We start from the raw sequence: 26,692 nt of genomic DNA, 5'->3' as shown, positions 1-26,692 counted from the left end.
CCAGATTCACATAAATAGGATGTCTTGTCAGGCTACTTATTAGCAGCAGGTTTGTTTCTATCCTGAGATTCGGGCTCAGCTCCGCCTCCACATAAACAGCAACATAGGCAACGGGAACTTTTAACCCAACTGAATCAGCAGAACATCAGATTTTCTCCTAATCTAAAAATGTTGATGTTTATTTCTTCTTTCAGTATGCCTAGGCCAGCTGTGGTTACATTGTAGGTTATCATCACATATGTGTGAACGTGTGTGTGCATGGGTTGAACACCTTGGGGTTTTTGTAGAACTCTAGAAGACGCTGTATAAATACAGGCAGTTTACCATATCACATAAACTGAGTTTATTAGATTGGTTACAGCATAAGTGCCTATTTTATTATGGTTTGGCATCAGTGATCCAGACATTCTTGTAATCTCTTAAAGTGAACACACTTTCAAGGCTGTCTGGAGTTCTTTCACGGTTTGTCTGTACGCATTATTTGCTAATGAGGCACACCAACATGAGTTTGAAATAATATTGTAATAATTTAAAACTAATAGAGAAGCACCCAAAAATGGTCTTGTTATCATATTTAACAGGATCCGCGTAATCTGTGATCAGCTCATTGGGTTTTTTTTTTCTCTCTTGTTTCTGGTTTGCAATAATGACAAATCTCAACTGTAGAAGTTTTCACTTCCATATTAATAATTTTCCACATTAATAAGAAAGTGATAATAAATCTGTATATAATTACATCCAGAAAGGGCCATAATAATAAAGAATAAAGCTTAAATAACAATGGGGCACTGATGGAGCATGCTAAATTGATCAAATTAATTTATCTTTTTCTCGTAGCATTATTTGCTGGGAATCTTTCTTATAAATGTGTTTCAGACAGTATGATGTTATCTTGGTCCTCTGCTTTTATATTTTTTCAGCCAGTACTACAGAACTGTTTTGGGCTAACAACATGTTTATCTGCTGCTTTACACAGAGGTGCCAAGTAAAGAAACACTTTGTTACCTTACTTACGTAGAACATTTGGTAAACTTCACTGAAGTAATTATTTATTAGCCAACTCTTTACTTCAACTCCTTACATTTTTACACGGTTATGTGTTACATTTATAAAAATAGCCTTGTTACTCCTATTTCATTTAGGCTTGTTGTTTAAAAAAAACACAAAAATCATGTCCAGATAAATTGCACTCTCTGGATAGAGTGAATTTGATTGGAATTGAATTACATCTACCAGCGCTCAGGGTTTCCCCCAGAAAATGAGTTAAGCCTGGCTGCTTCGGCCTTCGGGGGGCGGGGTCGCACGCTCCATCCCGCAGTGCTCCTCCATGACAACGGGGGGGGGGGGGGGGGGGGGTGCTCCATCCCGCAGCGCTCCTCTGTGAGAGCGGAGGTGGGGTGGTTGCACACGTTCCGCTGCTGTTTCTCACCAGTATCAGCTGATGGAGGGCTCTAGTTTTGTTGCGCCGTTAGTGTTGTCCTGTCAGCGGACATGGTCTGGGAGGGAGCGGGGCATGATGCTCAGCCTGGCGGGCTGCCAGGCTTATAAAGCGCTGGGAGAAACCCTGAGCTCTTGTTACCATCACGCAACAGAGTATGGTTCCGTTCAAAATGTTGTCATTGTCCTCTCATACTCAGTATACGGTCTTTCCTCTGTACTTGTCAAGAATACACTTGTAAAGTACACAAGAACGTACTATTGAGAAACCGCTTTTGTGTTTCTGGTGTTGGTTCATTTCATTACAGCAGAAATCCATAGTGTTTTCTCGGAGGGCACCGTCTTGAGGTGGAACAAATGTATCATAAATCTATGCATTAGTCTAGGTACTTCCACAAACCTTGTGCGCACTCTGTGACTGACATCTGTACGTCAGAAGATGTCTAACGCCATTGGCTAAAGCTGAGCGGCCCTCAACTAAAATTGCATGGAACTCTACGGAAAAGGGGCGGGCTTAGCAAAAGTAAAATGGCCTATTTTTTACATTATATCACAGTACAGGGTAAGGCTGTCACTTTCATGGATTTTTTTTAAGATCATACATAATTCCTGAAAGGGGGAAAACTCTGTTAAAGTAGCTGTCTGTATTATTTCTTTTATCTGATGGCACCGTCTAGTGGCTGACAAGCGTATCACATCACGACTTAGTTTTCATTTCCATATTTACTGCCAAAGCAATGCCTCTCATTTTTAACTCATTCACTTCCAGCTGTTTCCTGGACAGCAATGCCCTTCGCAGCCAGCGTTTTCACAGTTTTTTTTAAGAGTCACAGAACATTGCACGCTAGGATAATGTTGACGTCAAAACTTGCAAAACAAAGAGTAGACTCACCTTTTACATCAGGAAGAATCCGCACGCTTCGAGCGTTATCCGTTCTTTTATAATCTGTTGTCAAATTGTGATTGGCAGAAGCTTTTCTGGTTCGCACCTCACTTTTTTTACAGCAACAGCCCAAAACAATCTCCAAACACATGGATTTTCTGTTTCCTGATCACGTGACGTGTGACGTACGCGGATGAAGATCAGCTTTAGAGCTGGGCTGTTTGTTCTCACAGTGCGGGGGCTCGTTCCGACGCCCACACAGTAAAACAATGCAAATAGTGAACGGTTGGATTTAAAATGATGACTTTAGTCCTCAATGCAGTTAATGAGTTAAATGCGCTCCTCTAGCCTAACAGAGCTGAAACACATTTGTTTAAAATTATTATGCTCAAATTATGTGTGTAATAATATATTTTAATGACTTGCTTGTCCATTAAAGGTCGCCAAGTGTTCTTCAACCAAGGTAAATCCATAAAGACTCCAGCACGCTCTGCGACTGATGTACAGTGGTGTGAAAAACTATTTGCCCCCTTCCTGATTTCTTATTCTTTTGCATGTTTGTCACACAAAATGTTTCTGATCATCAAACACATTTAACCATTAGTCAGAGATAACACACATAAGCACAAAATTTAGTTTTGAAATGATGGTTTTTTATTATTTAGGGAGAGAACAAAATCCAAACCTACATTGCCCTGTGTGAAAAAGTAATTGCCCCCCTTGTTAAAAAATAACCCAACTGTAGTGTTTCACACTTGAGTTCAATTTCTGTAGCCACCCCCAAGCCTGATAACTGCCACACCTGTATGAATCAAGAAATCACTTAAATATGAGCTGCCTGACACAGAGAAGTAGACCAAAAGCACCTCAAAAGCTAGACATCATGGCAAGATCCAAAGAAATTCAAGAACAAATGAAACATAAGTTATTGAGATCTATCAGTCTGGTAAAGGTTATAAAGCCATTTCTAAAGCTTTGGGACTCCAGCGAACCACAGTGAGAGCCATCATCAACGAATGGCAACAACATGGAACAGTGGTGAACCTTCCCAGGAGTGGGCGGCCGACCAAAATTACCCCAAGAGCGCAGAGACAACTCATCCGAGAGGTCACAAAAGACCCCAGGACAACTTCTAAATAACTGCAGGCCTCACTTGCCTCAGTTAAGGTCAGTGTTCACGACTCCACCATAAGAAAGAGACTGGGCAAAAATGGCCTGCATGGCAGATTTCCAAGACGCAAACCACTGTTAAGCAAAAAGAACATTAGGGCTCGTCTCAATTTTGCTAAGAAACATCTCAGTGATTGCCAAGACTTTTGGGAAAATAACTTGTGGACTGATGAGACAAAAGTTGAACTTTTTGGAAGGCAAATGTCCCGTTACATCTGGCGTAGAAGTAACACAGCATTTCAGACAAAGAACATCATACCAACAGTAAAATATGGTGGTGGTAGTGTGATGGTCTGGGGTTTTGCTGCTTCAGGAACTGGAAGGCTTGCTCTGATAAATGGAACCATGAATTCTACTGTCTACCAAAACATCCTGAAGGAGAATGTCCGGCCATCTGTTCGTCAACTAAAGCTGAAGCGATCTTGGATGCTGCAGCAGGACAATGACCCAAAACACACCAGCAAATCCACCTCTGAATGGCTGAAGAACAACAAAATGAAGACTTTGGAGTGGCCTAGTCAAAGTCCTGACCTGAATCCTATTGAGATGCTATGGCATGACCTTAAAAAGGCGGTTCATGCTAGAAAACCCTCAAATAAAGCGGAATTACAACAATTCTGCAAAGATGGGTGGGCCAAAATTCCTCCAGAGCGCTGAAAAAGACTCGTAGCAAGTTATCGCAAACGCTTGATTGCAGTTATTGCTGCTAAGGGAGGCCCAACTAGTTATTAGGTTCAGGGGCAATTACTTTTTCACACAGGGCAATGTAGGTTTGGATTTTGTTCTCTCCATAAATAATAAAAACCATCATTTCAAAACTGCATTTTGTGTTTACTTGTGTTATCCTTGACTAATGGTTAAATGTGTTTGATGATCAGAAACATTTTGTGTGACAAACATGCAAAAGAATAAGATAAGAAGGGGGCAAATAGTTTTTCACACCACTCTATGTACTTAAGCGGTAGTCGGTTAGGGCTGACTGGCACTCCGTTCATATTGCATGGAGCTCTATGAGACAGGGGGTGAGCTTAGCAAAAAAAAAAATGTATTGCCTATATTATATCACAGTACATGATAAGATGATCACTTTCATGGATTTCTGAAAATTCGTACATCATTTTTGAAAGGGAAAATCTCTCAAGGCAGCGGCTTTAAGACACAGTTCTCTCCATATCCTGAGATCACATCCAAGTTAATAAATGTTCAGACACACTTGTGTTTGTGTCATCTGTTAACTTGTGCCTGTTTTCTTCCAGCCTGCTGATCTAAAGAAGAGGATAGAGTCTCTTATTGACAGAGACTATATGGAACGCGACAAGGAGAACTCCAACCAGTACAACTATGTAGCCTAAGAAAAGGAAAAGCAATGCAGTTGGTTCAGTTAGATGAAAAGGTTTCTGAGTGATCGGTCTCTATCTTTTGCTCCTGTGGATGTTAACCATTGTCATCTTCAACTAAACGACCGACGAGTGAGTGGCTACTGCTCCGCAGGGTTTTCGTCAGGGGTCTTGTGATCCTGTGGACTGCATGCCCATTGAAAAGAATATTATCCATATTTCTCAGTGCCTCTGAGAGAGTTGGGACAAAGAAGACACACAATTCAGTTTGCTCTCTTTTATAATGGAGAGGAAAAGTATTTATTTTCTGACTTAGGTCCTTTGTTCATAGTTTGACTCAGTATACTCTGTTATCTTTTTTCCCCTTGTACATCTGATTTCCAAGCTAACGCTGACTCACCTATCAATGCTCTAAATGTATCACATGTGTGAGAGGAAAAAAACAGATCCAAAATATTAAACAAATGCTTGTTTCTTCCTTCATTGTTGAACGTGCAACTGTTGGGCTAATCTTTAAAGTTTGGGAATTAGGTGTTTAGTGTGTGATCTGCAGTTTGGTTTCAGTTTTAAGGGGCATGTTGCCTCATGATAAAACTGTGATCATGAACACAAATTATATTGAAATCTGAGTTTGTGCCAAAAGGGAGCACACCATTTGTTTTAGGTTATGTTCCAGCTGCCACGCTCTTTCAGTGGCTCAAGTAAATGAGTTCAACATTCTTGGTTTTTGTTTTTTTTTCACCTTGTTTTTTATAGATTCAAAATGTCATGTTTTAAATGACCGACCTGTCAGTCAACTGCTTGGTAGGTTTTGTCAACATTTAGGTATTTTGAAGCACAGCTCTATAAAAAAAGAGTCCACTGTCATACTACACAGATATTTTTGGTTTGTTTTTATTCATGTGGGGCCTGGAGTGGGACTATCATTCAACATGAAGAAAAATAACTTGACTAGACATCTCTGTATGAGTTTGTAAGAGTTATTGCTTAAAATTAAAAGAATTGTTTCAGTTGGGTTTTCATTTTTGATCACTGATCACATACCACTGTATTTTCATAAGGGGGGGTTGTAAATCTTTCTATCTAAAGCTGGTAAACACCGACTTTGTGAGCCAGGGCATGCTGTATAAATCATTAACGTATAAAGAGACGCTTTGCTGAGGCTCACACCTCTGGGGTTTGACACATTGCTCTTTGTCATATGACTTTCATTTCCTGGTACAGCCAACCCAGCGCCGCTGACTCTGCGTCCATTGACTGGTTTCATTTTATCTCTGGAGGCTGAGAGTCCAAAACCAACAGCGATCATGTCCCGATTTGTTGCGTTTGTTCTCCTCTTCTCCTTTGGAGTCGGTACGTATGCCAGCGGCGTAGATGTTTTCAACAGTCCAGCACTTAAACTTCTGGTAAACTCTGGGCCTGATATCTTTGGGCATCGGCTAAATGCTAACTTTGAGAAAGCCACCGTAGCAAAAATAAAAACGCTGAGTTTGTCATTCATTATACATTTTCTATCTGTAATGTTTTTTATTTCGGTTTTCAAATGGGTCCGCTAATATTTTTTCCATCACAGAAGAGCCGCGGTCGTGATGTTTTGAAGTAGCTTCGTAGCTAATTGTGATCTGCGTCAAAACTATTCAGAGCCATTCAACGCATTTGCTTCGACCACACTTCCGCCTGCTTTCGTGTTATCATAAACTAAACTTCTCAGTCTATCTCTTAAAACGACTAGATTGTAACAAGATAACTAATGATGCTAACGAGATTTGATAAGTTCAGCTTTAGCTGCTTCACCAGTCTCTTGACAGTTAAGATCGAATTACACGTAAATATATTTAAATTCAAAGCTGGGTCCGCTCTAAATGAAAGCGGCTGCGAACACAACTAGGAAATAAATATAAAACTTTAAACAATTTGCTCATTGCGCTGTCGAACTGTGAAATGGTTTAGCGCTAAGCTAGCTGGGTTAGCGTCACTTGCTCTACTGTCACGTGCTAATGTTAGTCAAGTCAAGGCATTATCATTAAAACCAGCTGCGGTAGATTAAAACACTTTATTAGTACTTAAGTATGGAACAACGACAGTTAAACGTCACTGTGTTTATGGCTTAAAGCTAAACATGTAAATAAATGTAAACTTTTAGAACTTGATTAATTTTATTAACTGTTAGCAAACTGCTAATACTTTTACATTATTTAATTTTGTAATTATTTCATTCCATTATGACGTTTAATTCTGTGAAATTGGAATTTTATTTTAGGGGAATGAACTTTGATCTATGTTTAAGATGCTTTTAAAAGTCCATATCTAGTCTGTTAGAATGCTGTTTTTGTTTTATCTAATCTCAACCTTCAGTATATTTATATTCTTTGTACTACGAGCACCCACGAATTGGACTTTTGTACACAGAAATCAGCATTCAGCCTCATTATGTCTCCTGTAAAATAATTTTAAGTAATTTTAAAGTTCATACGTGTGTTGACTGCTCTGCTCAGGCCGCTGAGATGATGACAAAGCATGCTGCTACTTATCAGTGATCTAAATGAACTTTGTCCTGGCCTGTTAAATTGTGTTCTGTTTTACTGTCAGTGAAAAGTCAACAAACCTCGCTGCAGGTTCTGCTGCTGAAATTATATTCCAACAGTTTATCCGCTAGATGTGATTTTTGAAATTTAGAAGATTATAATTCATTCAAATTTGACATTGTGAGTGTTTTATTTTGTATTTTTTTAGATTGGCCTTCTGTTTCCTGTTTAGAGACCCTGACTCAAGCTGCCTGGTTACTGGCCCACTGGCCTATCTCATGCATTGATCAGAATTATACCAGCTTGTGTTAACAGTGGTTTTTACTTGCTGCTTGCTGCATAAGTGCTCATAAATGTAAGTCCGTTGACTGTTGGCCTGTTTGAACCCTTCTGTCTAGTCGCAGCTAAAAGCTTCAGATGGTGAAGTGGGTGTTCCGAATGCTAGAAATAACTCAAGGATTGTCCATTTCTATGACATATGTAAAGGTGTGGAACACTTTAAATAATTATTTTTGACTATAATTGATGACTCTTAAGTTTTTCATGCAGGCCGAATGTGAAAATAGTCTCCTACACCTATCTCCTGCCTTAGCTTCTGATTAAAAAAATTGACGTTGAAACACTAAGATTTGGAAAGCTTGACAGATCTACGTCAAGCGGTCGCATGGACTCACCCATCTTGGATCGCGACGGGGAAGGCTGTTGTTAGTGCCCTGGAAACAGCATTGAATGTCTCGGCTAGCAGAAGCTAACCATTAGCATTAGCAATTCAACCACAGAAGCTCCTCCAGGCTTGTGTTATTTGTGGAGATAAAACATCTGTGTCAGTGGTAGAGTCATGTTGCTGTTATCCAATCCGATGCAAGATATCCAAATATCAGGAAATAAGACTAAATCCTGCTGTCTGCTACAGAGGACTTGTCCAGACTTGATTCAGGAGGTTCTGGGCTTTTTGTCCCCCAAGTAACACTTGCAAGGCATTCATTCCTACCAGAGGTCACTGCAAATGTGTTGATTAAACGAGTGTTCAACACCTTTAAAGGAAACATTAAATTTCTGATATTATAATTATCTGAATCTGAGAAATATTAATTGTGTCTTTTCTTTATTTCCAGTGATTCACTTGTCCCATGGCGTTGAAGTTAATGTCACAAAGGAGGGGAAGTTATGTCTGTATGCCAATCTAATGCTCAACTTCTCCGTCTCCTATGAGGTAGCTGGGAATAAGGTGGGTGTCTGGCAACACACTTTCAAGTCCTGTTAAACTGCTTAGATCAGCGTTGGACAGCTGTTCTATCAAGCAGCCTAAATATTAGATTGTCACGTTCATGTTGAGGAAGCAAGTTTCCACATGAAAAGGGGAAATGAGGAGAGTTGTGACCAAAGTTCTCGCTATTCAGCATTTCTTTTAGAGGTTTTTTTTTCCTGACTCATTCTTTAATTGTTATGTGTACAAACAATTTTGGCAATATGAATTAATTAGAGCAATTTTTTTTTTGTTTAATCAAACAAAAATCTAAAAGTTGTGAAAAATGTGATGGATGGCACCACAGAGCCAATTTCACTTCATGTAGATAATCTGATGCTTTTTACCATTAATAGATGATTAATCGTGTATTTATTCACATTTTTTTTGTAAACTCTAGTTCCCTGTTTGAACATTTTTGCTGTTGTCACATAACGTCTGTGCAGCTCGGTGTCAGCTGGAATTTGGCTAATGTTGATCAAATTTATTAGATAGCTGAAACTTTTAAAAAGTCTTGTAGATTCTGTGGTTAAATAAAGACTAACTAAAACTTTGCCTTAAAGCTACAGAATAAATAAGAATGATTCATTTTAATGATGCTTTTACTCATGCAGGATTTGTAACTCACACATTAAATCTATTTTTATATTAACTTTTCAAGGGGTGTAACGGTTCACAGGGGGGGTGTTGAATTGTTTCGGTTCGGCCTGTTCGGTTTGGTCCACTTGCGTACTGTTTCGGTTTCTTTTTTCTGTTAAATAATTCATTTTTATTTGCGTGATTTAAGTGCAGCAGATAAAAGTTCCCATGCGAGTTTCCGCACGGATGCTGTATTGAGTGACGCATGATGGCTACACGCGCTCAATCTCCGTTTAAAAAAATGTGATCTGCAAATTCTGATCAATGCCTTTCAGAGCGGATCAAACCAGCTGACTGTCGCTGCTACTGTGGAGCCTGTAGAGACGCTGAACGGAGCGTCGCGTCGCGTCGCCCTGCCCCGCCCCTCCCTCACACTGCACGTACGCATCGGCTAAATTAAACAAACACGTCTGCTGAACTTTCCCCTTGGGACAACTGATGTAAAGTTTTCATGCTACTACGACAAATACGGCGCAGAGGAAGCTCGTTATTTAATAGTTTTAAAGAAGAATCTCTGGGCGGTGTGAGGTGAGTTCAATTCAATTTATTTATATAGCGCCAAATCACGACAAGAGTTTTTAAGGCTCGCCGCAGAAATGAAAACACGGAGCATCAACAGTCAAACAACACTTGCCTGTATGAGCGTGACATTCATAGCTGTGCAAATAACCTGTGAAATAATTAAAAACATCATGCTAGATCAGCAGCTTGTGATGACACCTGGTTCTGCTCACTATAGGAGCCGCTTCAGATTAAATAAATAAATATAATAATAATAATATACCAAAAATGAATTGAACCAAGCTCTTTAAAACAGTGAACCGAACCAAATACGATTTTAGCGTACTGTTACACCCCTAAACTTTTATAATTCAGCAGATTTCAAGAATGTTTTATATCTTTTTCAGAATCAAACGGTTGTGATTGAACTTCCTGCTAATGCCACATCAAACAGCAGCACTTGTGATGAGAAAAGTCCGACATTGACGCTCGATTTTGGAGCCGGAAACTCCTGGAGTGTCAGCTTCACCTCAGATATGAAGAGTTACCACGTCGACACGGTTACATTTACCTACAATCTCAGTGACTCCACATTCTTCAAAAATGCTTTGTCAAATGGTAGTTTCTGGTCTTTCCATGATATCAGAGAGATTTACCACATTTCACTGATGCATTTGTTATCTTCCATGCAGACACTGTAACCGTGTCGCCAAAGACCAACTTTAATCCAGTTCCTTTGAACACCTCCTACTCCTGCAACAGTGAATACCAGATCACAGCACCCCAGGTCAACATGACGCTGTGGAAAGTTCTTTTACAGGCTTTCATCACCAACGGCAACAGGAGTGAAAACTGTGTGTAGCGACGCCACCGCACATTTCCTTCTGAGCAAAATATTTATTGATTTTGATTTTAATTTTGCTCTCCTTTCAGATACCAGTTGTCCTGCTGATGCACCCACCCCTACTCCCACCCCTTCTGTCACCAACACCACAACTCCTGCTCCCGTGACCAACACCACAACTCCTGCTCCCGTGACCAACACCACAACTCCTGCTCCCGTGACCAACACCACAACTCCTGCTCCCGTGACCAACACCACAACTCCTGCTCCCGTGACCACCACCCCCACACCCACCCTCCCCACTCCATTTACTGGGAACTACACCCTTAAATCGAATGAAACCGTCTGTCTGTTGGCCAACTTCGGCCTGCGGATCAGTCTCAAAATTAAGGAGGTTTGCTCATAAACCACAAATTATTTTAACCATGAAGAGATCATTTCACTAATGCACTATTATTATCTATGCCATCTGTCGCAGAAATACCAGGAGATGAACTTTGAACCCGTCGGTGCTGAGGTCTCTGGATCTTGTGGCACCAACATCAGTGAGCTTGTGTTGGGGAGTGATCAGATGAATATCACGTTCACTTTCAACAATGTAAGTATCTGCAGCTCAGGCGATTTCTTTTGTTTTTAGCTTTAACATCCTAGGGCCCTGTGATATTGGCTCCTTGCTCTTTAAAGTTTTATTCTCTTCTACGTAGAGCTTTTTGTTATTGTTTGTAGACAAAATATTTTGTGAGACGTTGACTCACAAAATGACTTTAGTTTAAAACATTATTATTATTTAAAACAAACATTATTGACTTTAATTTAAAACATTTTTGCTGTCTTTTTTTAGGATATTCAGCAACATTTTTATTTAATTTTATTGTATTTTAATTTTTGTAATTTTGTTTCCGTTAATTACAGTCGATTAGCCTGTAATAGCTAGATAGGTTTTTTCTTTTAAGTCACACCAAATACAAGTTTGGGTCCCAGGAAGTTAATGAAAGCTTAAAGAGTTCCTTCACGTGTGTTGTTAATACACTTGCAGTGGTTTAGTAGGAATTAATGCTTTTTACTTTGTTCTCTGGGGAAATAAAGCTCTGGTGCGCCTGTTTCAGTACAGAGAATACAGCCAAAGGGGAAAGTAGCTTCAGACAACAGGATTTAGAGTCCAATTTTTTGATATTTGGACATCTTTCATCTGTTTTATCTCCACAAATAACATCAGCCTGGAAGGAAGTGGGTGAATCAGACTCCGTGTGTCAGTGAGAGACAGAAGATGAGCAACAGCGACAGATGAACACTACCTTAAATAATATCGGATGTAGCAGCACCACCAAGAGAAAAGCAACCAAATTCTCACTGTACCGCGCCCCCACCAACTGCCAGTGCTTGCTGCTACAGCTTAGCCTGGCAAGCCAGACTAAATAAATGTATTATTTAACAAACTTTGCAAAGCAAGAATTTGGTCTAGTTCACTAGGCTAGCTAGTAGCTACTGCTGTAACTCCTTTAAAACCTGGGAAAACCCAGAGGTGTGAGATGATTAACACAACAGATCCTGGATCAGTCAGGAGCTCTGCAAAAAAAATTAAAATGCAGCTTTGACGATCACGCATCCGTGTCCTTTATAATCATAATTTTTGACCAGAATATCATTCAGCCCTACTCCAGACCTTCATTTAGACTTTTATCAAGTTCAGCAAACATGGATTATTTGTGTTGCTTTGCTGTTTCTGCCCATTGCTAATAAAATCTTTGCAGCCCAGTTTCTAAAATATACAACTTCCCTAAGTTGGACGGGAAGCTCCAAAATATGAACTGACAGTATCATGTGTCACCCAGAAAAGAGAAGAGACATTTATAATAGTAAAACCATCACTGAGTATGTGAGTAATGTCCCGTTTTACAGGACACCAAGAAATTCCTCCTGCACGATCTGAGCATCAACGTGAAAACGAGTTCTGGTAAGAGCCGAGCTTCGTGTCTGCTCGTGCACAAATGAGAGGAAGAGAAAGGCAGGAAGTGAGTTTTAATCCCCGTCTGTCTCTTTAAGGCGTGTTTAACGCGAGCAGCACCAACCTGACCCTGTGGGAGGCGAGCATCGGCAGCTCCTACATGTGCAACAAGGAGCAGAACTTCACCATCAGCGACCAGCTTAGCCTCTTCACCTTCAACCTGCACGTGCAGCCCTTTGGAGTGAAGAAGGGTGTCTTCAGCACAGGTGGGTGGACTCCGCTCATGTTGTGATAGTTTAGTTAGGAACAGCAGCATTTTAAAATGATTGACAAGCAGGGAGAATCAGGCAGATTGGCATTGTTTTTGTGTCTCAGCAGCTGTTTTGACTCAAATGGTCTCTGTTCCACCAGTTTGACTCACTGTCTCTTTATCTGCAGCCCATGAATGTTCATTGGATGACCCCAGCATCTTAATCCCAATCATTGTTGGCGCCGCTCTGGCTGGCTTGATTATCATTGTAGTGATCGCTTACGTGATTGGTCGAAGAAAGACCTATGCTGGATATCAGACCCTTTAAATTCAGTTTTGTCACAGGATTCTCCAAGCCTGGTCCTCGGGTTTTTATGTAGCTGTTTAATTGGCGTATTAAAAAAAGAAAATAAAAGTCTCAGATGGATTAATTCTGGAAATTATCTAATGATGTTGTAAACAATTCAAAATAATAAAAAATTGGGTGAAAAACTCCATTTGTCATCAACAGAATTGAGGACCAAACTTGTCAATTCTCTGAAGTTTTTGTTTTTATCTCCTCCCCATGTCTCCAGTCCTCCTTTGTTCTTGTGTTTTATTTTAACAGGCAAGTGCAAGATCCTCAAATCGTTTCAATAAATTCCATTTTAATTTGTCACATGAAAGATTAATCTGTGCAATACGTGTGGTGTTCAGGTGGAAGAAGACCTGAACGTTTAATACGAAATCAGATCCACAGCTTTGACATCCTGCACTTGCTCAGCAGACATTCCCCCTTTTTTTTGTTTGCTGGTTTTTGTCACATATCTTTTAAGCACATTTATGATTTGGCGTTTCTTTTTCCCCTCTCATCAAAATGTATCTGAGTGAAAATGAGAACAGTAGCCATTTTCTAACACCAATGATTGCCCTCTAGAGAGGTGGGTCCAACACTGGTCCTGGAGAGTCCCTACTCGGCATGTTTTGGGTGTTTCCCTGCTCCAACACACCTGATTAGAATCGGTGGTCATTAACAGGCTTTTGCAGAGCTTGACAGGCTTCTGAACAGGTATTTCAATCAGGTGTTGGAGCAGGGAAACGACTAAAACATCCTGGATAGCTGCTCTCCAAGGCCGGGGTTGGGCTCACCTGGTTTAGAGAGATGTTAAAAGGAAAAAAAAATACATTTTGTGCCTGTTTGTTCCTGTAGATCAGGAGAAATGTCAGGTTTTCAGTCCTTACTGTGTGAACGTGTGTTACTCTGCAGACATTTCATCTCAAACTCCAGTTTAAACCCATGTTTGTGGCTCATTAACATTTCACGTGTGAAGGTATGGATTTCACACCCGCTAGTCATTTTTTTATTTGCACACACTCCACTCAGAAATCTCAACAAAACTAAAGGTTTCATTCTTTTTTTTTTTCTTTTTTTTTTCTTTTTTTGCATTTTGTTTTGACAGAATACGTGTTGGCATTAGGGTTAGAAAAAGGGACGATACGATGGTGTATTCACTTTCAGCCTTGGCGATTCTAAAACCAAGATATTTACATAGAAATGCACTAAGTTCATGCTTCGCTTGAGGGGTTCTCTTTCCTGTGTACGCACCCGGATCAGGGGACGTTAAAGTTCCTGCAGATCTGGTTCCACGTTCATTCTAAAATCCTAAAACGATTTAGTATGAGAAAGGTTGTTGTTGATTCAGAGAGCTGCTGCTCATTAGAAATACTGGAAACGGCTACAGTAGCCTGGCTCTGTGTAAAACAACAGTTTTTATTCTGTTTGTATGTTTTGTTTATGCTATCAGCTGTCTAAAAATCCTAAAGTTGTGTCTTTAATTAATCTGGACTGTGCTCCTTCTACCAGATTACCCAGAAGCACCAGTAAAACCCATCAGCTTTGAGTGTGTGGGACATAATCTCATTAAAAGGCTTTACTTATTGTGGGGCCAGTTGCTCGTTGGAAAGGTTTCAGGATTGTTAAAATCAGGGAACTGGAGGAGATTGGGGACAGATCAGTCACAGGAAGTCTGCGTGACGCGGTTGTAGCTGTGGGTTGGCTCAGGCGGAGGGCTGTATATTGTTTGCACTGTTGGCATTTTTAATTTGCTGATGACATTTGCTTTCACGGATTATTATACGTGTTTAAATCATAGCTTCTAATCAAATGCAAGGTGTGATTTTTATTTTATGTTTTTGCTTGTGAGTGTTGCTGTGGTGTATTTCAGCTTTTGTAAACATTGTCTTATTAATAAAGATGGTTTTGCAGCACCAAAAACAGCACTTTTTCCTAAATGTGTGGCTCACGGTCACTCAGAATCAGGTTGTGTGCGTTGGGTGTGTGTTCGGCTCACCGTGGAGGCCGCCCCCGTCTCCCTTGGGGATAATTGCACGTGTGTTTAAACAAAGGGACTGGGTGCTGCAGAATCATCTCTTCATGTGTATTGTGTTCAGACAACGTCCGATAACATCTGCTTTCCCTCATGCTGTTTGAATCATTTGGATTTGTGTCATTGGAGCTTTTTAGAATTTTCAAGGGAAATAAAAATGTAAAGAGTGGCTCCATGTTGTTGTTCATGATTTAATACGTTGTTTTCTTTCAGGTATTGATTTAACATTTTATCCATTAAAACAAAGAAAAGTCAGTCAGACATTCACGCTGTGCTCTCTTCACTCCCGTCTAGCGGTGGACTGCATGCCGGACGCGGAAAGCTTCGTTGTTCCCATAGCTGTCGGAGTTGCCCTGGTTATTCTCATACTTATTGTTCTGGTGGCCTATTTCATCGGGAGGAGGAGAAACATGGCCTCCGGCTACCAGTCCTTCTGATTCTATCGTCCTCTCTCAGACCATTTCACCTTCACAAGGGATATTCGCTGCCTTTTGACCTCGCTGCTTTTTACTAACTGTTGAGAGACGTGGTGTTTTGGTGTTAAACTGTGTTTGGGAGGTGGGAGGTCAGCTTTGCATAAAAACTGGAACACCTTCTAGTCCAGATGTTTGCAGTGGTTCAAATCCTGCCATGATAGAGAAGACTGCCTGCACAAAAAAAGTCAATAATTTAAACAGCTCCTTTAGGTTGATAAACTCTCAGACTTTAGTCCAAATTAAATGATTTTATTCTAGTGAGCTCAGAAGACCACAATGAGCAGAACTGCTGATGTTTCCAGTTTTTACACTCTGCTGATTAGCTTTACGGTGAACTGACAAACATTAGTCAAACATTTTCCCATAATTCCTTTGAATAGCTGAAATTGTAATGGTGTCACTTTCTGTTATTGTTTTTCTCTAATCAACAGATTGACTCATGTAGGATCTGATCTGTTCCTGCTGCTCTCAGCTGTTTCTAAACCTTTGATTCTAACCTTCATGCTAACACGCTAACCTGCTGTCTGTCTGTCTTTCCTTTGTGTCAGCTGAGGAGTGCTTCCTGGACTCTGATTTGAGCTTTTTGGTGCCCATTGCTGTGGGCGTGGCCCTCAGCTTTCTAATCATCCTCGTGCTTATCTCTTACCTGATTGGTCGGAGGAAGAGTCGTACCGGCTACCAGTCGGTCTAGTCCAGCCCAACTTCCCATTCCCTTTTCAACCCTCTCAGCTCTTGAATAGACATCTGCCCTGCTCGTCAGTGCATCCAAAGCTTCCCTGATCGCCCCCCCCCCCCCCGGCAGCGTCACCCTGCAATAACCTCCAGCTTGATTCTCAAACACACTTTGAATCAACTCTGTCGGTCTTCTCTTGTTTTGCTGACGCCAGTGACTCAATCAAGTGCTGAAAAATCTGCAATCGATAACCGAATCGTTTTATTATAAATTGCATGTTTTGAAAAACTAGATTAATGGCTGTAAATTAGTCCTCCTCCTCTTCCTCCAACCCAGAGAGGCTTTTTGCTCTCACTTCCTGTGCTGTACATTGCTATACGTGTAAATCTCTTGTATGGAATGAATGACCCTGATTATTGATGACGCGAATGTACAAGCAAGCTAATACAGCTCCTTTCAGTTTTTCATTCTTTAATGTTTGTTAATTAACATCGACATGAAACCACTAATTGCACAAATAATAATCACCTAATTGTATCTCGATAAAGGGACAATAATACACTTTACCAGCGATGGGACCATTTTGTTTTTTCTTGGGAATTCGTGAAGGTTTGTGTCACTAAACAGAATGAAGTTATTTTCTTGAATTGTGAATATTGATAAAGTAATCATGGCGCTGTTCTTACAACAGCTGCCACATGACTTGCACTGTACACAACTGGGATCAAACTTTTTACATTAATCTGCTTTTAATAACGACGTATAAAAATGCTCATCTAGCCCACGTGTGACACTAACAGAACGAGCAGTTCAAACATGAAGATGAGTCATACTTGTCAGATCACATCCCTTCACTTGTGTGTTCCCTGGTTGTGTGTTTGATCACTCCTGGACAGTTCTGTGCCTTTCTGTTGTGCACCTACCTGATTCAGCTTGTCTACATCTGAAGAAGAATGTGACATGATGAGATTGACTAACACAAATGGGGAGCAAATGAAATAAAGTTTTGGTCTTGTTTTGTATCTTTGTCGTTCTTCTCTGGGACATTTTCTGTGTTTTTATTCTAAGAGGTGACTAGTTTCTGGAAAGTTTGTGAACTGAGTGATGATCTGCTGTGATAAACTGAGCTTTGATCAGTTTGTTTTAAACCCTCCCGCTGTCTATGAATGACTCCTGCGAGAAAAGTTGACCATTGAGCAGGACTGATGGTTTATCCCTTGGGTCCATGTGGCAGGGGTGAGGTGGTGCTCACTCCTCACCCCTGCCACATGAACCCAAGGGATAAACCATCAACCCTGCTCAATGGTCAACTTTCCTCACGGGGTCACACCCATTAGGACTGTGGGAGGGTTAACAGCCTGTTACCCACTCAGGCATGACTCAGTTATTACCGATTGTACACTTTAAAAGAACATGTTTTATCTATGAAAATGGGGAAAGAGCTGCATAATAAGTGAATATTACGTTCAGAATTAATTTAATTTAGATTTGAGCATTTGGCAACATCACCTAAATAAAGTGTTTAGATGTATTTGACTTTATTAACTTGACAGTTTCCAAAGTGCTTTAGATACCGTAAATCCTCTAGTACAGGCCCGGGTCTGTATTTGACTCAAGCTCATCAAGCTCCCGGCCTTTATTGGAAGGAGGGCCAGAATTAGAGGCATGCCTCAATTTCTATTTGAGCAAAATGAACTAATGGTTCGCTGGAGTTTTTGACGATTAATATTGCGCCCACATTTTCAAAGTTAAACACATTTATTTTAACAACGGTAGTTTCTGCTTCAGCCCTCTCCCCCCTCCCCCTGCGCAGCGTCCGCAAACTCACTGATGCGCCTGCAGCCTCTCAGAGTTCCTGCTGCTCTAAACATTAAAATAATTATTTCATTTTCTGTTCCTCACATCTGATTACCTTCAATGGTGTCTGTTGCAACCACCAGGTACAAAAACTTAACTTGTTTTTATTTGACTATTTTTCTGTCCTGCCTGTTTATTATCTTCCTGCATCTCCTCTCAATCCTAAAGAAAAACTGCTACCTGGCTTCATATATATTCACCTTATGAGTTACCTTTGAACTGCAGTTCTAAAAGATCTACCGACTGCAAAAACGGCGGAGTGCTCGCCGGCCACATCAGTTAGGTGCGTCACCGAGGACAAAACAGGTGATGCTTCCCGATCCACAGCAGCGAAACGCATCAGGCAAAAAAAAAAAGACAGAAAACATAAAAGGAAATGAGCCGACATGAACGATCACGTGTTAAATTAGTTTTTGAGGTGGCAACATCTGATTTGATAATGTTACTGTGGCCGTGCTCAGGACGCAGATGTATGGAGCGCGTCAACAATCAGAGCTTTGCATGTGCAAGCTGGTTAAGGTTAGGATGGGGGTGAGGGGAAGGTTAAATTGTAAGACGGTAAACGTCACAATTTGGTTAAATGTCCGTTTTACGGCGGGTGTCGGTACCGACGCTCTGGCACAGCGCGTTGCCTCCCGACGCGCAGGAGCTTGTCACCTGCTGACAGCAGGCTGCTGTCTTTTCCATGAACTGCATCTTGCCGGTCATTATCACGTGACAGCGACTAGTCGATGACAGGCATAAAAAGTCACTATAGAGCGGTGAAGTCGACTAGTGACTAGTTCAACCCCTATTGCTCCCCAGAGTGTTCTGCAGCATAATCAGCACGTTCTCTTTGAACTTGATATCAAATTTTCGTCTCCGCACGGTTAAAGTTACCCTCGCGGTCTATCACTGGCAAATCAAAAGTGAGACGGATGACACAACCGCCCCCCGTACTTGCTTGTTACCACATTCCACCCGGCCACAATAAAAAACCGGCCATTATTCACCTCCGCCGACTCCGACACCGGCCAAAATATGATACCCGGCAGTTAATTAAATACAGGCTAATATTAGAGGATTTACGGTAAAAGCAACTGGACTTCTTTGGTTTCTTGAAGATGTTTTGCTTCTCATCTGAGGAACTTTGTCAGTTCTGGAATATGAGAGAGTCAAGTTTATAAAATGTAGCTGTCTGTTGTTTCTCAATGAGCAGAAACTACCTATGAACACCCCTCACTACCTTCTGAGAAGTTGTTGAAGTCATTAAGCTGTATTATAAGGTCAAGACTCTGCAGTCTACTTACAGTTGGAGGACACATTCTTGACAGAGAAGATGGTTTGAGAGAGGAGTAAAGGGAAAAGACCGATATTAAACAGTTGTCCAGCAAACCGCAGAGAACGTCTCCACTTGTAAAAGCTAACCGTTAGCATTAGCAACTCCACCACACAGCAGCACTCCTTCAGGCTTGTGTTATTTGTGGAGATAACATCAATGTTGTAAAAGAGTCAGCTGTGTTGCGTTGATGTTATCCAATCTGAAGCGAGATGTCCAAATATCAGGAAACTCCTAATCCTGCCGTCTGAATCAACTTTCTCCTCTGGCTGAATTATTTTAGCTGAAACAGGTGCACTGGAGCTTTGTTTCCTCAGACCACTGCAAATGTATTGAATAAATGAGTGAAGCACATCTTTAATGTTATTAATGTTTGCGGATGCCTTTTGACGCCGATCAATGACATCACTCACTGCCAAAGCAGTTGCTAAATGGTGACACTTTACTCCCGAAAGGGCTGAATTTATTTGGGGATACAGCTGCTAAAAGTATCGAACCATTGTATTTCCCAGAACTCGTTTAGTGGAAACACGATTTTTATACCAAATGATTGTTTCTAAAATTGATTTCTCAAACTTTATTTAGTATCATGTTTTATTGATCATTTTTGTGTAGCATTTTATTTTCAGATTTTAATGTTTTTACAAAAATGACATTTTATGACAGCTCCATTCAACAAAGATATGGTAATCACGTATTTTCATTTATTATTGCATTTTTTTACTGTATAAGTACAGCACAAGTCTTATTTTCAGTGTTTACATGATACTTCGTTGAAATCTTACAACATACATGTTTGAAAATATCATTCAAAACAAATTAGTACTTTGTCACACAAAAATGTCCAAGCAAAACTAAAATCTAACCTGGTGACACCTCAAATTTCCTATTTGTTTTAATTGGAATTGCATAGCCAGAATTTCTAACTAGTGGGTGAAACATAATTTAGTTTGATTAATCTTGCTAATCATTAAAATATATATATATACTGTATATCAGGAACAGAATTGTAATATCCACTATTTGTCTTGTGCTCAGCACTGTTTGTTTTGACGCCAACAGCTGGTCAAAGTTCAAGATGAAACAACACCCAGAAAAAATCTACTCGAGGATTTTGTCTCACAGCAGAAAACACGGATATTTAGGAGAAAGATGAGGAGAGGGAAGTAACAGTTCCAGAAAAATAAGGTTTAAAATAACTCTTCTTATACATATTTTCTTATCTCATAATAGGAGTGCCCACCCTTCACGCCCCAACCTCCAAAGAGAAGGTCACGCTGCCCAGGTAGCGATCTGTGGGTGAATCATTGATGATTCCTTTGCCGTTCAGTTTGCATTGCACGTGGATGTGAGTGTCGTACTGCACTCCCGCAAAACGCACCGCCACCACTGGAGAGGAGTAGTTCACCTGAGATCCAGACAGAAAACAAAGACCTGAAAAGTGTTTTAATCATTTTTTACCACAGTAGCAAATCATAAAGCATCACTCACGTGTCTGAGCTTCCCATAGTAAGGATAATACTTCATGTCAAAAATGCTTTTGGGGAAAAACTGAATTTCTCCTAAGGCCTCTGGCGGTCCTTTCTGAAAGAGATTTTAAAAAAAGTTATTTAGTTTAACTTGTGTCAAATATTCAGTTACTTTCAGTTGTTGCCCTGTGTAGAATTAAAAAAAGTGTTTGTTTTACCTTAACGCTACAGGTTACATTAATTGGTTTTCCCTGGCCAGGCAAGTAACCAAGGATCTATGAGAAAGAAGCGGGAAAAGTTAGGAAACAAAAATCAAAATAGTTATTTTATTCAGATTTTTAAAAAAAAAAACAATTATGGTATTTTTTCTATTAAACAGTCCTCTTTTTATGGTGCCTTTAATTACTTTTCTGTAAACTGTAAAAACACAGTTTATAAATAATATTTACAGAGGTATAACAAATTTACATTTCTTGTCCAATGTTCCATTTTTGCACAAAAGCAGTCAAAAGTTTGGACAAGACAAGAACGGCTTGTACAACCAACCTGTTGTTCCTTTAATGACCACAAGGTGTCACTGGTGAAACATTAAAACCATTAACATTGAAACCAGTTCAAAGCAGTGAGAGGTTCTTTCTTCTATCCATTATTTATACCCCCTTTTCCTGGAAGGAAGGGTTGTGAGTGTGCTGGATAGGTTGCAAGTGCATCTCAGGGCAAGAGACACACAGGACAAAGAACCATGCACACACGTGTACACACACACACACACACACACACACACACACACACACACACCCCCCTAAGGACACATTAGAGAGGCCAATCAACTTAAGTTAGACTTTTGGGCTGTAGCAGGATGCAGGAACACCTGAAGAGACCCTGCATGTGCGCAGGGAGCACGTGCACCTCCATACTGAAAGACTCCAAGCTGGGATTTGAATGCAGAACCTTTTTGCTGCAAGACAACAGTGCTAACCACTGCACAGCCAAGTTTGTTTTTTATAGAAGTGACAAATGAGTTTTCTTACCCGATTCATTCGAAGCAGGATGCATGGCCTTCCCTGAGAATAGCCGTAGTGGGGGTCATGCATCCCTGAACAGTCCCCCAACCAGGAACGCTTAAACTGGCATGCTTTCCGCTCTGCACTCTCCTCCAGGTCATCTTGCATGAAGTACGCGTCATGTGTGCACCGAATATTCTTCCTATCCTGGGCACCGTCATTATATGCTGAAAGTAGAGAGCAGAGATGGAGGGAGAGGGAATGAGCGTGGGTGGGGGCATAAATAAACCTTTGCAGCAGCCAAACCCTGCCAGACTCAGGCCTCTGGTTAAAGAAGCTTGACAAAAGCGGGGTGTGAAGAATAAAAAACTGCACTGAATGGCTACTCTCTGCCCACAAAGAGGCTTCCCTTCCCAGCATGCACTGCAGGGAATAAATGGAAAATGAGACAAAGGTAAAGAAGTTAAGGGTTAACACGTTGCTTGTCTTCTTCTTTTCCAGCAAACTCAACAACCCTTAGAGCCCCTTCTTAATCACACCAGGAATGACTCACGTCGTAGATACTCATCCATAGACCTGGCATACTTCTTCCAGGATTTACGGTCAGATGCATTGAAAGCAATATCATGGCCTTCCAGGTGTGGGGCCATTGTCATACCTGCCAGTAGAGACCAAGAGACAGTCAGCTGTGCAGAGACAAAAGCAGAAGCAAAGGGAAACAATGAGTGGGGAAGGTACAATTAGAGTTTGGGGTTATATTTACCTGGTGGCATCACTCTATCATTATAGGTGGGATGATAGGGACTAATGGACCACATGAGGCAAAACAAACAACCCCCAAACATGGCTGCTAGAAACACATAAAGTGCAGTGTAGAATAGCAGGATGAGACCTGGGAAGAGAGGGAAGGTTATTAAGTTCATGTACCACAGCCTATAGATGATTCATCTCTTAATTAAAACAAATACTGTCCATGATGAGCCTTGGTTTACCCATCGCAAACTACCGTCCAGTCATGTCTAGACCTACAGATAACCTCAAAAGAGTTGTGGAAAACTCAACTATAGTGAGCTAATAGAAGAGCAGTGTGACAAAGAAATGCTGAGAGCCGGCATTGTTCTACAATTTTCAGTTAACAGCCAACTTTGTAACCAATCAAACTGAATGTGTCCAACGGCTTTTGCTGTGCAGGCAATTTCACAGGGGACTAGCTGCAGCCAGCCTTGCGTCCCCAGAGCCACAAAGGCCTTTCTGTTTGAGCTCAGTGAGAATTCTCTCAGCTGTCCATTCACTCAGGAACACAGTGAACCTCCGGTTGCCATCGTAGTGAAGGTCTTTAGCAGCCATAGAGGCCCAGCCAGCTCCAAGGAGCCCCAATCACCCCACTCTGCTATTGTGTCCCTTCTTATACGCTCGCCACACAGGACATGCAGAACAGACTTCAGCTCAGGGGCTTTCTTCTGCAGACACATGGGCCCCACTTCTCCACAAGTGTGCAAACACTGGTTATGCAGCTGAAATCAGCTCGTAGGGCTGGTCTGGGGGGTGCAGCATTCCAATTAATGTGTGAAACACACACTTTTCACAAATCCATTTAGCTTCTACACTCAGGATCATGTTGGCTATTGTGTGGAGCCGTGCTGAGTGAGGGGGCACAACTGCATCACATGGCAACGACTGTGGAATACCAAAGGGTTGCTCCGTCATCACTGACTCAACAAACTGGTCCAATCTGCATCAAAGCTCTGGTTTGGCAGCCAGTTCTATGTAAAACGTCTACGTGTTTTACTGCAACTGAACGGCCATAAACATGTTGAGTTCAGCAATGAGGTCACCAAGGCTTTGGGAACAAGGCAGTGGAGAGCATGGTAAGATGTGGAGGAATGTGATTCCTGGCCAATGCGAGGCCTGGAACACTGTTCTCCTGCTGAGGACATGTCCCCAGGCAGTCTGTTTTTGTCGGGACTCTCTGAATTGCCCATGCACCTATGTAAACATCGGAGATGAGGGGACACACACACACACACACACACACTCACAGTACAGCGACTGCTGAGAGCACTTTCATCCCCAAACGATCTATGAGTGAATCTTTTAAAAACCCTCATGCAGTCTCTTAAGCTTGCCTAAAACGAGTCAGCCGTAATGTGCTCAAAGACATCTGACGTTTATGTACTCTCGCACAAAAATTATTCTCATTTGGGTCAATCCAAATGTCTCCCTCAACACTCCAATAGTACAGAACCTCTGTTCCATCATCAACTCACTCCAGCTCTTGCCAGAGCGCCCCATGAATTCGTTGGTCTCCGCATTCCACAGGTATTTCTTCAAGTCATCTATTTTCTGGTGGAGGGTCCTCTTGGGGAGCGGCCTGCGCTTCCATCTCTCAAAGTTCAGGTCTTCCTGCTCGAGAGGCTGATGCTCGGCCAGCTGATCCTGCTCTTCCTCCAGCTCCTGCCCATGTTTGAGTATCACTTTGGTCGGCTGTTGGAGAGAAGAGAAAAAACGCTCACCGCACATATTCTAAACTGCTGAGTTGTTCTGCAGCCAACCTATTTCAATTTCAAATCAGGGCGAGAAAAAAATGGCATGCTTCCTGAGCCGAGTATGACAGATAAAATAAACTGCGAGACAGTGCTCTGCATGTTAATGAACATCACACTGATGGGCCTGTCCCCCGTTTCTGCAAATTATAAACTCAACGGTGACCTTGTGGCCCTCGTTGGGAGATCTGACCTCCCCTGAGTGGACCCTCCTGCTTGGAGCAGCAGCTGCAGACAAGCTGGAGGGTCGATCTGACATCCAGATGTTGCTCACTGACTCTCAGTGTCCACTGTCCAGGACACACAGATCCCAGAGAGCCCAGAGAACACTTCAAAGAGCCTTCACAAAGCTCATCAGCCAACAGAATGGTGTTCTTTATTTACAACCCTGAGACATTTCTTGAATTGAACTCAAGTTACATTTTTTTTGATAAAGAAGAAGACACACATGATTTAATTAATTCAATTTCAACACTTACAAGATTTTTTAGGGCTTTCTCGTCAGCTCCTCCATCCGTGAAAGCTGGCTCCATGTTCTTTACAAAAATAAAAGTAATTTTTTAATAAGCCTTCTATGTGTAAGGTAAAGTATGGTAATTTTATTCAGTAAATTAAAACAAAAGCAACATCTGCATGAATTTCATAATAGCAATGCAAACGATAAATCACTCAGATAAATTAGAGTTTCGGTGAAAAAAGAGACCAACCTGAAGTTTTCTTCTCAGTAAAAACGCTGATCAGTTTGTTGGAGAAAGCTCTTGATCCCTTGAAGTGAGATATTTGTCAAAAAGTTTGTGGGGGTTTCATTAGAAGGTTTGCAGGCATGCAGGGGGGTACACTGGGTACGGAGAGCCTCCTTCAGCTAAACGCACTTCATGGTGAATGAACGCTAGACAGAGGAAGCTCGGGGGTGGGATGCAGAGCACTTTTTTTGGGTCCCGGAGTGGATTTGGCAGCGGCCTGAATCACAGCACTGCATTCTGTCCACGCACGCCATCAGCCATTGTCTGCTACTGGACCAACTCAGAAATAAAGCCTGAATAATATTTACAGCTCATCCTAAAACAAGACTCAATTGCAGAAATACATGGGAGTTATTAACTTCATTCATATAGCTTTTTTTTTCATCACCAGTTAATAGTGGATCACGAATAGATAAAACTAGTCTGCGGATGTTTTCTTTGCACATGTAAGCACACTTTCCAAGTTTCCTGTTTGCATTTGCGTGCAGCAACTGTTTTCCTTCAGCTCCCTTCTGCTGAAGTTCAAGTCTTCATCCCTGATCCTTATCTGCACTCTAGTCACGTATGATGCTCTGTTACCCCCTGTAAAAGTGGGGAGGGGGGGACTTCTGGGGATTTTTTTTCTTCTGTTCCTTTTACATGAAAAGGGGAATGACGTCATGGAAAAAATCACTTGTTTGAGATGTGCGCGGCAAAAACGTGTGCACGTGTTTGAATATAGTAAATCTAATAAGGATTTTTCAGGACATCCGAATGAAGCACTGTATTTATTAGCAATATTTACATTTAGGTATAAAATTATCTCTTAAAGTGGATTAAATGCACATTTGTCATGTCTTTCCATAAGATTTTTTAGGAGCATTAATAGACATAAAAAGACATAAAGGTTTTTACTCCTTTACACTTGGACATGCATTCTAGTAAATCAAAGTATGCATAGTTGATTTTAACATGAATTTCTCATGAATTAATTTAAGAAATCCAACATATGATAATGAAAAGCTGCTTTCTATGTTGGTACATGGAAATGTGACAGAGGCTAATACACTGTAAAACCTGCTGAGTAACTTAAACTCAAATGAATTGAGGAAACTGATTGCCTTGCATCATTTAAGCTCATTTACGCTGTTAACGTTTAGAAAATGAATTTGTTTGAGTTAACTCTAATTAAATATATCAAGTTATTATAACATGTGTGAATCAATTTAATGTATTAGTTCTACTAAGTTGACATAACTTAAGCCATCATTTTTCCGCTTATATGAAGTGTTTTTAAAAGGTTATTTAAAAATGTTATTGTAAAATGTTTAAATTGAGTTATTTTAACTTGCACCAATCTTTTCAATAAAACCTTTTCCAAATGACTGTCTGGTCATTAAAAAAATCATTCATTCATTCATTCATTCATACAAGACAAAAATCATAGACATCTCCATAAATGTACAATTAAAACCTTGTCACTCAAA

At 40.9% G+C, this 26,692-nt stretch overlaps 3 protein-coding genes across 5 annotated transcripts in view; 2 read left to right on the top strand and 1 right to left on the bottom strand.

Moving 5' to 3' along the window:
- The window catches only part of cul4b (cullin 4B), a 37,969-nt gene extending 32,675 nt beyond the window's left edge, over positions 1-5,294 (top strand). The window contains exon 20 of the mRNA XM_015947964.3: positions 4,747-5,294. Within this exon, the coding sequence (XP_015803450.3) occupies positions 4,747-4,842 (96 nt within the window). The 3' untranslated portion in view covers positions 4,843-5,294. The remainder of the gene's footprint in view (positions 1-4,746) is intronic.
- Positions 5,295-5,930: 636 nt separating this feature from the next.
- On the top strand, positions 5,931-16,946 carry lamp2 (lysosomal-associated membrane protein 2). Of its 3 annotated transcripts, none has more exons than XM_015947983.3 (9): positions 5,931-6,180; positions 8,468-8,580; positions 10,146-10,356; positions 10,431-10,592; positions 10,672-10,976; positions 11,061-11,180; positions 12,482-12,536; positions 12,626-12,793; positions 16,168-16,946. In XM_015947983.3, the coding sequence occupies exons 1-9, from the start codon at positions 6,135-6,137 to the stop codon at positions 16,308-16,310; spliced, it is 1,323 nt and encodes a 440-aa protein (XP_015803469.3). In that variant the 5' UTR covers positions 5,931-6,134; the 3' UTR covers positions 16,311-16,946. The 3 variants fall into 3 exon arrangements, with proteins under 3 accessions (XP_015803469.3, XP_015803462.3, XP_015803478.3); XM_015947976.3 differs by lacking the exon at positions 16,168-16,946 and adding an exon at positions 15,438-15,881; XM_015947992.3 differs by lacking the exon at positions 16,168-16,946 and adding an exon at positions 12,966-13,424.
- Positions 16,947-20,151: 3,205 nt separating this feature from the next.
- On the bottom strand, positions 20,152-25,367 carry atp1b4 (ATPase Na+/K+ transporting subunit beta 4). Its single transcript, XM_015948028.3, has 9 exons — positions 25,191-25,367; positions 24,963-25,019; positions 24,208-24,424; positions 22,704-22,832; positions 22,494-22,598; positions 21,968-22,167; positions 21,155-21,211; positions 20,959-21,051; positions 20,152-20,875 (listed from the first exon to the last, which is right to left on the bottom strand). The coding sequence occupies exons 2-9, from the start codon at positions 25,014-25,016 to the stop codon at positions 20,714-20,716; spliced, it is 1,017 nt and encodes a 338-aa protein (XP_015803514.1). The 5' UTR covers positions 25,017-25,019; positions 25,191-25,367; the 3' UTR covers positions 20,152-20,713.
- Between the last annotated feature and the right edge of the window lie 1,325 nt (positions 25,368-26,692).

Source organism: Nothobranchius furzeri, chromosome 1 (assembly GCF_043380555.1).
Source record: "Nothobranchius furzeri strain GRZ-AD chromosome 1, NfurGRZ-RIMD1, whole genome shotgun sequence".
Taxonomy (NCBI): Eukaryota; Metazoa; Chordata; class Actinopteri; order Cyprinodontiformes; family Nothobranchiidae; genus Nothobranchius; species Nothobranchius furzeri.
This window is presented reverse-complemented; position numbering and strand designations above follow the sequence as displayed.

Bases quoted from the DNA above. Each gene is read 5' to 3' on its own strand.
- lamp2 (XM_015947983.3), top strand. From the start codon at position 6,135: ATGTCCCGATTTGTTGCGTTTGTTCTCCTCTTCTCCTTTGGAGTCG. The intron at 6,181-8,467 runs GTACGTATGCCA...CTTTATTTCCAG, and splicing joins CCTCTTCTCCTTTGGAGTCG to TGATTCACTTGTCCCATGGC. The intron at 11,181-12,481 runs GTAAGTATCTGC...CCCGTTTTACAG, and splicing joins TCACGTTCACTTTCAACAAT to GACACCAAGAAATTCCTCCT.
- atp1b4 (XM_015948028.3), bottom strand. From the start codon at position 25,016: ATGGAGCCAGCTTTCACGGATGGAGGAGCTGACGAGAAAGCCCTAAAA. The intron at 24,425-24,962 runs GTAAGTGTTGAA...TCTCTCCAACAG, and splicing joins AGAAAGCCCTAAAAAATCTT to CCGACCAAAGTGATACTCAA. The intron at 21,052-21,154 runs GTAAAACAAACA...AATCTCTTTCAG, and splicing joins ATGTAACCTGTAGCGTTAAG to AAAGGACCGCCAGAGGCCTT.